We start from the raw sequence: 12,496 nt of genomic DNA on the forward strand, positions 1-12,496 counted from the left end.
CCTTTGCTGGAAGCATCAGTTTCCACTATAAATTCCTTATTAAAATCAGGTATTGCCAACATTGGTAGAGATACCATAGCAGCCTTCAACTTTTCACAAGCAGATGTAGCCTCTGCAGTCCAACTGAAAGAATCTTTCTTAAATAAATCTGTCAGAGGTTTTGCTATCTTGCCATAATTCTGAACAAACCTTCGATAATAACCTGAGAGCCCTAAGAACCCTCTCAACCCTTTTATATTCCTTGGTTGCGGCCAAGACTTCATAGCTTCCACTTTAGAACAGTCAGCAGAAACACCATCTCCTGAAATGATGTGGCCCAAATACTCAATACTTGTTTGACCAAAGCTGCATTTCTTGAGGTTTGCCTTCAACTTATTCTCAGTTAACACTATTAAGATGACTTGTAAATGGTCTTCATGGGATTCCAAATCAGGGCTGTATATTAAAATGTCATCAAAAAACACTAGTGTGAATTTCCTCAAATATGGTTTCAAGATCTCATTCATCAAAGCTTGAAACGTGGAGGGGGCATTAGTGAGTCCAAAAGGCATAACTAAGAATTCATAATGCCCCTCATGAGTCCTAAATGCTGTCTTCTCGACATCTTCCAATCTCATCCGTATCTGATGATAACCTGACTTCAAATCAAGTTTAGAAAAAACCTTTGCTCCTCCCAATTCATCTAACAACTCTTCAATTATAGGAATTGGAAATTTGTTTGGAATGGTGACCTTGTTGAGTGCCCTATAATCCACACAAAATCTCCAACCTCCATCTTTTTTCTTCACTAGAATGATAGGGCTAGAATAAGGGCTAATACTGTTTCTGATCACCCCAACATCTAACATTTCAGCTACAAGTTTCTCAATTTCTGTTTTCTGAAAATGAGGACATTTGTAAGGCCGAATGTTGGGTATCTCAGCTCCCTCCTTCAGTTTGATAGCATGATCATGCTTTCTAAAAGGGGGTAACCCCTGGATATCTTGGAACACTTCTTGGTGTTGCTCTAGGATCCTCTTCAATGCTTCTGGAACCCTTTCCTCTTTCTGTTTACTTCCCTCTTCTGTAACACAGTGTAGCAACAGCCCTTCCCCCTCTTGTAACAGAACTTGCCTGAAAGCTCCATAGGACAACTCTGTCTTTGTTAATGCAGGATCTCCTGCAATTGTGATTCTAGAACCTCCTCTCATAAGGGTTAGCTCCATTCTGCCAAAGTCAACCTTTACTTCTCCCAAACTAGCTAACCAGTCTAAACCCAACACTAGGTCCACTCCTTTTAATCCAAACAAATAGAAGTCTTGAATAACTTCTAATTGTTGTAAATATAGTTTGAGCTGGGTACATTTTCCTCTATTTTGAACTTTATGGCCATCTCCCACTTCTACTACATAGGCTGGAGCGTCGTCTACTTTCAGTTTCAACCTGTCCACTGAATCCTTTGCAATGAAATTGTGTGATGCCCCACAATCTATCAATATCACAACAGGTTGATCTTTTATTATTCCTCCTACCTTCCATGATTTACTAGTTGTGAGTCCTGTCATGGAGTACATTGATAATTGCAAGGAATTTAGTGTCTCTATCTCATCTTCTCCTTCTAAATCATTCACCTCATCATCCCCTTCAGCTAAAATAAGCATTCTCATTTGTCTATTTTTACACATATGATCTTTATTAAAGGGTTCATCACACCTAAAACATAACCCTTTTTCTCTCTTTTCCCTCATTTCATCACTAGTCAACTTCTTATACTCCCCCCTACTTCTTATACTTCCCCCATTCACACTTCCTACAGAGGACCCTTCTCTTTTACTACTAGTGGTTGTCTGTGGTTCTACGGTGACAACTCTACAATAATTGTTGTTTCTATAGGACCCTAAAAATTTGGTGTTACCCATATAGGGCCTCTTTGTTACTACTGAATTCTTTTGTTCAATGAGAATCACCTTTTGAATTACCTCAGTTAAGGTTTTCAGCTCATATAACCTCACTTCCACCCTAATTTCTTCCTTTAATCCATTAAGAAATATGCCTTTGACAAAATCTTGGTCAATTACTTTCAAAGCCCCCACATATTTCTCAAATTCCTCCACATATTCATCAACACTTTTTTCTTGTTTTAAAGAAAGTAAAAGAAAATATCGCTCTAATTTCTGGACCCATCCAAAGGCATCTTCCCCAGAAAAAACTGGAACTTCCAGTTTTCTCCACCTATCATGATTTCTGTGTTGTGGGCGACTGTGGTGTTCTTCCTCGTTCTCATTTTCGTCTCCCATGGAAGCATTTTCTCCATTAATCCCTAATTTGGTTGCTATCGCCTCTAACAACGTCTCTGTCCTCCTCAATCGCGTCTCATTCATCTCTATACGATTGCGCATATCTTCTCGTTCTTGACGTAATTCTTCACGTTCTTGGGTCCAGTTTTCATCTTCTCTAGCCATCCTCCTCGTAACAACCATAAGCAAATTTGGCAGCAGCGTGTGAGATCCCAAACCCTCAGGCACCCAGAATTTGCTCTGATACCAGTGATAACATTGGTAATCAGAATTAAAGAAACGAAAGAATGAATCAAGAATCAATACCCTAACCCAGAATCAATGTAATTCTGATTAAGTTTTAGTATGGAACTTTATTGAATTGAATAGAATGGAAGGGATGAAGGAATTACAGAGGATCCCGCGATCCTGTTCTGGTTCCACAACCAGTGATAACTTTCCCAATTTCTAACTAACTCTCAATTAGAACTAACATTCTATTTATAGTATTCCTAACTGCTAACTGTTTTTGTACAGCTGTCAGAGAATTACAATTAGGAAGGTTTCAACCAACCCTTCCTATTCCCTCTTCTATATACATTTTTAATAATAGGCTTTGGCCTAATCGTATCATGCTACTAATCAGCATAACAGATTAACAACATTACAAAATAAAACAGATTACAAAAGGAATCAAAGTTCCTTGGTAATCATTCCTTTTATTCAAATTAAGAATATGTCTCACACATTAAATATGTTCCAGCAGATTAACAACATTACAAAATAAAACAGATTACAAAGGGAATAAAAGTTCCTTGGTAATCATTCCTTTTATTCAAATTAAGAATATGTCTCACACATTAAATATGTACCAACAAATGAAAATGACATTCATGTTAAATTTACAGAAAAAATAGGCCATTATAAGTACAAATAATTATTCAAAGGCAGCATTGCCACAGGCTGAACTATGTTAAAATTTATGAGCAGATTAAGTCCGTAATAATACAACTAACATGTAAATGTTCCTGGAAAATTTACTAAATTTTGAATTGATAGCGGATTTAGTTGCTGAAAGGATGGATCAGTCAATCAGTAAATTCTTAATCCATAGTCTGACTATTCATCCAAGAGTAACATATGTAGGAAGAATCAATCTTCTATCCTCTAAAATGGCGTGAGAAAGGAAACTTCAAAGGAGGCAAAACAAGGATAACAAGTAAAATATTGTTGAATGTTCAAAGTGTCATCGAACTTGATGCAATCATATTTATGTTTTATAACAACAAACAACATATTGGAGTCTGGCTAATATCAACAGTACAAGTTTATTTTATACATTTGTTTTTTATATTTTCATCAAAATGATTCTCAGATAATGAGACAACACAAAAATCTAACTAAAACACCATATAAAATGGAATGAGAATGTGTCAGGTGTGGAAACAGGAAAAAAGATTAGATTAACCGACCTCCCTAATGTCATCAATAGTGTGGGACTGTAGAGGAATATTAGAAAATGTCTTCAAATTCAGCTTTAGCAAATCATTAACGTTCACATAACCATCACTCCTCATATTCAAATTCAATTCAGATGCCATATGACGTAAAATTCGCGTCCTGCAGATATTAAAGAACAGCATAATTTGAGTGAATTGCTGCAAAATTCGCATTCTGAAGCTAGCTATGAAGGAAGAAAAAATGTTTATGAAAATAAAAAATTATAATTATCAGAGGGTTAAGTAATGCTTACAAGAGCCTACCAAGAGAATCAATTTTATCCTTTCCCAAGCCACTCCCACCACCACGCCCTCTTGTTCTTTCTCTATCATTTCTCGTATCAAAAGCCCTTCCTCTGCCATTGCCAGAACTGCCAACAAAATATCAAAAAACATAAAACTCTCAGCTTGACTCTGTATTGGAAGCTACTGATATGTGAATAAAATGCAAAGCAATTAATGACACAAACTTATCCTCAGTATTGAGTCGCTAGAATAAACAGGAAATTCCAATACATAATGGTTGGTATGCATGATTAAAACAGAAAAGCGATTACGAACTATAGTAAGGAGATTTAAAAGTAATTTCGTATGCAAATTAATTCTCGCCGCGACGACCGCAATTCGTAAAGCAACATTCGTATTAGCCAAACTCGGGAAATCCTTAATGCGGCCGCGATCACAGTAGCAACATTCGTATTTAAAACCTTGGTTAGATCAACAAAAAAGTTTGTGAGAATTGAGGAGCAAAGGTGAAGAAGCAATTAATTACCTTGGAGTGGCGCGAGCGTACGAAGGGACAAAGTTGTTGTTGTCCATTGAAGAAGGTGAGGAAAAGAAGCTGAGAGATGGAATTGAAAAACGAAGAGGAAGGAGAGTGCAGTGGCGTAGAACAATGACGCTGCTGTTGGCTACAGAAGATAACAACAACATTACAATTAGAATTAGAATTTAGAATTGAGATTGTTCGATTCAAATTGAAGAAAGAAATAAAGAGGATGAGAGAGAAGAAAAAGGGAACGAACTCACTGCAACCACAAAACGACGTAGCATAAGGATTCTGTTTTTAACTTTTTGACCCGAAAACTGAATTAAAAAAAAAAAAACTTGTAGATGCATTGATTTTATCACGACCAATTAATTTTGTAAATGGAAGGAAAGATCGTTGGTGAATAAATGATAATCAAGCATCACTAATTAGTAATTACTGGTACGCTATCTTCAATTTAAATCCTGATATCTTTCATCCCAATTGTATGCCTCATTTGGGTTAGGGTTTAGTTCCATACGTGTTCTGTATAAAACGCTAACCATACCTGCATTTTGCATGCTCTGTGACTTATATTCCAATTTCCAACTACTTTGGTTCGTTCAAACTTGTTGTTAATTCGCGAAGGTAGGTGTGGAGTTGGTGGAAGAGAGCAGAGGATGGAGAAGGTAAGAAAGGCTGCTGAGGCTTTGGTTGAGAAAACGATGAAAGGGAATGATGCTTCACACGATGCTGCTCATGTTTGGAGAGTTCGTGACCTTGCTCTTTCACTTGCTTCTGAGGAAGGTCTCTCTTCTCATCCCCATTCCATGGAAATCGTAACTACTCCTCCTACCTTCTTCTTCTTCCTACTTCTTCTACTGTAATGTCATGCTTGCCTCATTCTCATTTTTCCATTTCAGGTAGAGCTTGCTGCACTGCTCCATGATATTGGTAGCTAATCAACTCTATTTTATATTTCATATTTCATTTCCCCCTATACCTACTATTTACTTCTTTGTTCAATACTGCAGCTGACTACAAATACCTGAGGTTAGTAACTATTATATACTGTGTGATTAATGTCTGTTGAACCATAATACTCATATTTTTATGCATAATCATATGATTTTTTATTATGCAACCTAAACTTTATGACTCTAAGATAATACTTTTTCATTCAGGGATCCATCTGAGGAAAAAACTGTTCAAAATTTTCTTGAGGAACAAGGAGTTGAGGAGAACAACAAATCCAAAATTTTGGAGATCATCAAAGAAATGGGTAAGTTGCTAAAATAAAGTGGAAATACTGCTTATTTATTGGAAAATAGTACTCATTGTTGATGCTGCTTCCAATATACAGGTTTCAAAGAGGAGGTGGCAGGACAAGGAAATACTGAATGGTCTCCAGAATTTGGGGTTGTGCAAGATGCTGATAGACTTGATGCTATTGGTGCTATAGGTACTTCGTAGAATCTAGTATCCTATTGCTGGAAAATAGGGAAGAATTCCCTTTGATTGCAGAAATATGTCAGCTCTTTGAGGCTATACTTCATATTGCTAACGTGCCTGATGTCGGACACGTGTTGATATTTGATACCGGCACATATAGTTAAATTCAAGCATTCCATTTTTTCAAATTATTATTATATCGACATGTCAATGTAAGTGTCATATCTAGTATTCATGTTTGTGTTAGTGTTTCATAGCTTAGAGGGTTTGTCCACCTCCCAATGCCGAAAGGCCTTAATCTCTCAATTTACAGCATGCCCACTCTCTAATCCCTCCTACCTCTTTATACGCAACATACATGCCTTATTTATTTAATCTAATTAACCCAACCTAAGTAACTAACTAACAATAACAAACCCCTCATATTCTACGAAATTAGTTGTGTGTAGGCTTTTCAAAAGATGGGCAATGTTTAAAGGGCTACTTAAATGTGATATACTTAGGTCCATTTATTTTCTGAAAACATTTTCAGTTTTTATTTTCAGTGAGTAAATTTGTGTTCATTTTATAACGCTGACAACAGATGGAAGACTCATGTAGTAAAAAACTTGTGGTAGAGAGAAGATGAAAGATAAACTAGGAAGAATGTATATTTAAAAACAATGCAAATAGTGTTTTTAGATCTGTCTTAAATAAGAAAAGTATTAGATCTATATTCTTTTATACTATGTATTAATTGAAGTGAAAATCAAAACAGGAAAAGAAACTTAATTTAATCTCTTCATCTGCCTTCAATATCAGGAATTGCGCGTTGCTTCACCTTTGGTGGGAATAAGAAGAGGATGCTGCATGATCCTGCAATTTTGCCAAGATCTAATTTATCCAAGGAACAATACATGAACAAAGAGGAACAAACTTCAATTAATCATTTTCATGAGAAGCTTCTCAAGCTTAAAGATATGATGAAAACCAAGGTACAGCTTAATTATAATTTTTTATAACCTTATCAAATTTTCAACCAAAAACACCTAAATGTGCATTTTTCTTTTCATGTTCCAATTTCTCTGATGCATTCTTAAAAAAAAAATGTATATGTTTTAAGAGTTTAATTGTCATACACTGTCAGTGTAAAAAGTTTTACATTGTCAGCACATCCCAACCATTCATAGGTATGACTTTAAAGTAGTTATAGTAAAAGTCATATATCTCTATTATCTAACTGTTGTGATTGACGTTGTATATCAATTGAATCCTATGTTTTAAATCTGTCATGGAATTTTAATTTAAGCTATCTATTTCAGGCTGGACAAAGGAGGGCTGAGAAAAGGCACAAGTTTATGGAAGAGTTTGTGAAAGAGTTTTACGATGAATGGAACGGCTTAATCTAATAAGTTCTTGTTCTTGTCTTAATGCAATTTTGCACTTACAAGTTGCATCCGGACTTGGTAAAATTACAAAAATGGAGCTTGAATAAGCTAGTTCAAGATGGTGGAAATTTTTCACATCTTGTAAGTTGCAATTAGTAACCAAGTCATTGCTCCAAGCATAGTTTTTTCCACCAAACAATTTTTGTTTTGGAAGCTAGACTATATTTAATGTAAATTGTTATCTATTTCAGTAAACAAATGCTCTTGGTGTTGTAGTCTAGATTATATATATAACTAGAGCTGTTCAATTTGACAAGCCCATATTTGCCTCAGCCTACATGTTGGAGGGGCTAAAAGGTTTCTTAGTTAAAAAGGCCCCAAAACAAGAAGCCCCAACACTAAAAAGCCTTTGTGGGGCCTATAGCCCTATTTTTCAAAAAGAAATTTCGACTTTTATTTTTTTAAATTTGACAAATTTTTTTTATTTTTTTCAATTTTTCCTTAAAATTTTCCAATAAGAAATGATTTACAATTTTTTTTCTTGAAATTTTTTGAGAAAAAAATGTTTTTGTATTTCTTTTGAGAAAAATAAATTTTGAAAATTTTTCAAAAACAAAATCTCAAAATTAACAAATTAGTGGCCCTATGAGCCCCCTTCTTTAAATCTACAAAAAATAATAAAATAATAGGTCGGAATTTTAAAAAAAATTATTTTAATAGGGGCTTTGAAGTTTGGGGCTTTATTGACAGCTCTATGTATATCGAGTATTAGATTTATCATAAACTTAACCTTTGTATTTTCAAGTGTTGGACTTAGTTTTTATCAGCTTGGCAGATAAAAACATTTACACGTTATTAGGCACTCATTTCTTTCCCTTTCTTCCCTTTCTTTCCCTGTTGCTCCAAGTCATTTCAGTTACTTAGTTAGTGACTAATAACTGACTGGTTGTTAGAATCAGTTGTTTGTTGTTCAAGTTATTTAATAAGTTTGTTTTTTAAATTTCTATAAATTGAAATGAGTCATCAATTCTTAAATCAACTTTGGTAATCAATATTGTATCTTTTCATTTTTCATCAATTCAGAAAGAGGAATTTCAGGTTACTACATTTTTTCGTTTTTCTTCACCATCAAACTACACATAGTTTTCCACGCTGCAAATTTTTCTTCATTCTTCTTTTTCTTTCACCCATGGTTGAACTCATGGATATGAACAATAATGCCAATCCTTTTTTAATTGCGAATTCAGACAATCCTAGATTGGTTCTTGTATCTTACCCCCTCACTGGTGAGAATTATGGTTCATGGTGTCGTGCCATGGGTCTTGCTCTTACAGGCCGCAACAAGCTCGGTTTTGCATATGGCTCCATTGAAGAACCACTAGATGAGGATCCTCAGCACTTGGCATGGAGTAGGAATAACAGCATTGTGGCTTCTTGGATTCTTAATTCAGTTTCGAAGCAGATTCAAGCATCAAGGGTTTATTCCAACTCTGATTTCGAATTGTGGAATGATCTTCATATGCTCTTTCATCAAAACAATGGCCCTCCTGTTTTTCAGATCAAGAAAGAGTTGTTTTCTTGCAACCAGAGTTCTTTGAATGTCGTCTCTTATTTTATATAGTTTAAAACCCTTTGGGAGGAATTAAAGAGAGTTTCATCCAATTCATCATTGCAGTTATGGTGGAGTCCAACCTTAGTGGATTTTCTTCATCAAGAGTATGTTCTCACTTTTCTAATGGGTTTGTATGACATTTTCAGTCACATTCGTGGCCAGATTTTGCTCAATGAGCCACTCCTTTCTAATAAACAAAAGGGAAAGAAAGATCGACATATTTGCTCTCATCGTGGGTAACTTGAACACGTCAAAGAAAAGTGTTTTAAGCTCCATGGATACCCTGTACGTTATAAGAATCCCAAGGCTTCAAGCTCTGTGAACAATGTGGCTGAAGCTTCAACAAAACCCATGAATCTACCTCCCATGACTGCACATCAATAGCAACATCTCATTTCTTACTTTCAAGCTCAATTGACTCAAGCGACCAGTCCAATTGCAGATAAGTCTGATGAAGACATTGGTATAAGTAGTCTTTCATTGAGAACATTATTTTAAACAATTTTGCTTCCCACACCCCTCAAATTACTTCCCACACCCCTCAATTTTTTTTAAAACCCAAAATACCCAAACTACCCTTCCCTCTATATTCACTTTAACCACTCATTTTCTATCTTCATCTTCTTCATCTTCATTACCTACCAACTTCAATCTTCTTCAATATTCTTCAATCATTTTGATACATTTCATGTTCAATAATCTTTAATCATTTTGAACATCTTCATCATTTTCATCATCTTCATCGTTATAGTGACTCAAATCAACTAGGTATGTATTTTGTTGTGTTTTATAGTTGGTTATTTTTTTTTCAAATATGGGTTTCGTACGTGAACTTAGTTCACGTACGTCTACGTGAAACCAATTCACGTACTTGATGAAATTATGAAAATTCAGATTGTACGTGAATTAGGTTTACGTACACGTACGTCAATTAAGTTTGCGTACATCAATGGAGTTTTAAAATTCATGTTACCTACGTGAATTGAGTTCACGTATCCCATACGTGAATTGAATTCACGTAGACATACGTAAACTGAGTTCACGTACAGGATGAAAATTTGTAAAATCTCAGTCGTACGTGAACTGAGTTCACGTATGTTTACTTGAATTCAATTCACGTATGGGATACGTGAACTGAGTTCACGTACACATACGTGAACTCAGTTCACGTAAAGGTGATAAATTTTGGATTTTTTTTTTTGATTATTGTGTTTAGGAGTTAAGAATTTTTATGTTGTTATATTTATGTAATTTATTGGATGCAGTTAAATGGATGAAGGGGGAGACAACAATGACGAAATGTATGAAGGTTTGGAACCTGATTTTGAAGAAATGTATGATGATTTGGATCCTGATTTTGAAGAAATGTGTGATGATGTGGAACCTAATTTTGACGCTATGAATGACGGAGTTGAACCTGTTATGATTGATTTGACTGATGTGTTTACCCCCGACATGATGTTCGATACACGAGATGAATTATTGAAATGGGTTAGAAATATTGGAAGGGAAAATGGAATTGTTGTTGTGATTTTTAGATCTAAAACTGCGACAGCACGACCAAGAACAAAGACAAAATTAATTCTTGGTTGTGAAAGAAGTGGTAAATATAGACCTTGGAAGAATCCTAATCTTACGAGGAGTACTTGGACTAGAAAATGTGATTGTCCATTTAGATTGAGAGGAACACGATCAAGTGTTGGTGATGGATGATATTTGCATGTAATTTGTGGTCTCCATAACCACGAATTGACCAAAAAACTAACCAGTCACTCTTTCTTAGGCCGATTGTCTCAAGATGAGAAAAATGTACTTGGTGATATGACAAAGACCTTTGTAAAAGCAAAAAACATTTTAATGACATTGAGGGATCATAACGTTGAAAGTTTGACGACAATAAAACAAGTTTACAATGCACGTCAAGCATATCGTTCATCACTTAGAGGTAATAGAACAAAAATGCAACATCTTTTGACATTGATGGAACGCGACAAATACGTTTATCGATATAGGAAGGTAGATGGTTCAGATGAGTTGAGGGACATATTTTGGGCCCATCCAGACGCTATCACTCTTGTGAATAATTTTCACATAATATTGATTATGGATAGCACTTACAAGACCTGTAGGTATCGAATGCCATTACTTGAGATTATTGGTGTTACATCTACTGAAATGACATTTTGTGTGGGATTTGCATATCTACAGTCTGAGCGTGTTGATAACTTCGCATGGGCACTACAAATGGTGAAAGAACAGATTACAAGTGGTGAAAGTTGAAGTCATCGTTACTGATAGAGACCTTGCTTTGATGAACGCAGTTGAAAATGTTTTTCCAAAAGCAATGAATTTATTATGCTTGTTTCATATATGCAAGAATGTCAAAGCCAAGTGCAAGATGACCGTGTTTCCAAAAAAGAAGCAAGTGCAAATAATGGAGGCATGGGAGGCTCTTATTTACAGTTATGATGAGGCTCAGTACTACATGAAGTTGGCTATCTTTGAAGGAATTTGTAGTAGCTGTTCTATTTTTTATGATTATGTACACGAGCAGTGGTTAATTCCTCACAAGGAAAGGTTTGTTGAGGCGTGGACAAATAGAGTTATGCACTTTGGGAACACCACAACACAAAGGGTTGAGTCGGCACATTGGAGTTTGAAAAGGATATTACAAGATAGTATTGGTGATATATGCAGTGTTTGGGAAACCATCAATAGCATGATTGTATTACAACACAATGAGATAATAGCATCATTTGAAAAGAGCATCATTCAAAAGGTGCATCGCTATAGTAACAGATTATACGCGAATTTGCGTGGTGTTCTGTCAAAAAATGCAATTGATCACATTGCGGCAGAGTATGATCGCGTGAAGTATGTAAGTATTGATCAGACTGAGTGTCGTTGCACAATTAGGACAACACATGGTCTACCTTGTGCATGTGAAATAGCCAGGTATAGTATGATCCCACGTTCCATTCCATTAGACGCTATTCATGGTTGGTGGAGTAAATTAACTTTCCATGTTGATGCATCGAGTCAACCTTCAGAGTTATCTGTGAAACATGAAATAGATGTCATAGTGAAAAAGTTTGAAGAACTTGATGTACCTGGCAAAATTTCACTTAAAGGTAAATTACGAGAGATCGCGTATCCATCGACTACGTCGATGTTTCCACCAGTTGCCAAGGTTAAAACAAAAGGTGCACCAAAAAAAGACAAAAGTAAGGTATCAAAAAGAGATAAATCAACCAAGCGTGATCCATCTTGGTGAGTATGTGGATGCAAGTGTTCGATGTAGTGGTACAAATGCATGTAGCACTATAGATACCAGTAAAGTAGAAAAGCTAGCACCTCGACCATCAGTCCAAAAGCTCACACCTCGACCATCAATTAGCAAAGTTCAACAACCAAGAGTTCTCCTCTTCAAAGATTGGTTGCCAGTTGAAATTCATAAATTCATAGATGACATTATTGATGTCGGTGATGATGGTAATTGTGGATATCGTGCAGTTGCAGCTTTACTTGGAATGGGTGAGAACTGTTGGGCATTCATCCGTCAA

General features: G+C 35.6%; 4 protein-coding genes across 6 annotated transcripts in view; 3 read left to right on the forward strand and 1 right to left on the reverse strand.

The window, feature by feature from the left end:
* The window catches only part of LOC101505156 (uncharacterized), a 10,681-nt gene extending 5,468 nt beyond the window's left edge, over positions 1 to 5,213 (reverse strand). For 2 of the 3 annotated variants that reach the window (XM_027335951.2, XM_004506440.4), the window contains exons 1-3: positions 4,527 to 4,777; positions 4,009 to 4,125; positions 3,728 to 3,875 (exon numbers count right to left, since the gene is read on the reverse strand). In XM_027335951.2, the coding sequence (XP_027191752.1) occupies positions 3,728 to 3,875; positions 4,009 to 4,125; positions 4,527 to 4,687 (426 nt within the window). In that variant the 5' untranslated portion in view covers positions 4,688 to 4,777. Of the gene's footprint in view, positions 1 to 3,727; positions 3,876 to 4,008; positions 4,126 to 4,526; positions 4,778 to 5,070 lie in introns of those variants that run through there. The other variant, XM_004506441.4, reaches the window with a different exon arrangement.
* LOC101505911 (uncharacterized) lies at positions 5,183 to 7,638 on the forward strand. Its single transcript, XM_027335952.2, has 7 exons — positions 5,183 to 5,341; positions 5,426 to 5,456; positions 5,537 to 5,555; positions 5,687 to 5,784; positions 5,866 to 5,964; positions 6,756 to 6,928; positions 7,256 to 7,638. Exons 1-7 carry the CDS (start codon positions 5,183 to 5,185, stop codon positions 7,340 to 7,342), a joined length of 666 nt encoding a protein of 221 aa, XP_027191753.1. The 3' UTR covers positions 7,343 to 7,638.
* A 1,302-nt stretch (positions 7,639 to 8,940) lies between these two features.
* Positions 8,941 to 12,475, forward strand: LOC101493240 (uncharacterized). Its single transcript, XM_073370268.1, has 2 exons — positions 8,941 to 9,701; positions 10,199 to 12,475. Exon 2 carries the CDS (start codon positions 11,245 to 11,247, stop codon positions 12,205 to 12,207), a length of 963 nt encoding a protein of 320 aa, XP_073226369.1. The 5' UTR covers positions 8,941 to 9,701; positions 10,199 to 11,244; the 3' UTR covers positions 12,208 to 12,475.
* LOC101493558 (uncharacterized) lies at positions 10,299 to 10,646 on the forward strand. The gene has a single exon (XM_027335304.1). It carries the CDS (start codon positions 10,299 to 10,301, stop codon positions 10,644 to 10,646), a length of 348 nt encoding a protein of 115 aa, XP_027191105.1.
* Positions 12,476 to 12,496: the final 21 nt, after the last annotated feature.

The sequence above is a fragment of the Cicer arietinum genome, chromosome 6 (genome assembly GCF_000331145.2).
Source record: "Cicer arietinum cultivar CDC Frontier isolate Library 1 chromosome 6, Cicar.CDCFrontier_v2.0, whole genome shotgun sequence".
Lineage (NCBI taxonomy): Eukaryota > Viridiplantae > Streptophyta > Magnoliopsida > Fabales > Fabaceae > Cicer > Cicer arietinum.

What these genes read in the sequence shown, in the direction of transcription:
- LOC101493558 (XM_027335304.1), top strand. Translation starts at nt 10,299, where the DNA reads ATGTGTGATGATGTGGAACCTAATTTTGACGCTATGAATGACGGAGTT.
- LOC101505911 (XM_027335952.2), top strand. Translation starts at nt 5,183, where the DNA reads ATGGAGAAGGTAAGAAAGGCTGCTGAGGCTTTGGTTGAGAAAACGATG. An exon ending in ATCCCCATTCCATGGAAATC is followed by an intron (nt 5,342 to 5,425) that starts GTAACTACTCCT and finishes TTTCCATTTCAG; the next exon opens with GTAGAGCTTGCTGCACTGCT. An exon ending in TGATGCTATTGGTGCTATAG is followed by an intron (nt 5,965 to 6,755) that starts GTACTTCGTAGA and finishes CTTCAATATCAG; the next exon opens with GAATTGCGCGTTGCTTCACC.
- LOC101493240 (XM_073370268.1), top strand. Translation starts at nt 11,245, where the DNA reads ATGAACGCAGTTGAAAATGTTTTTCCAAAAGCAATGAATTTATTATGC.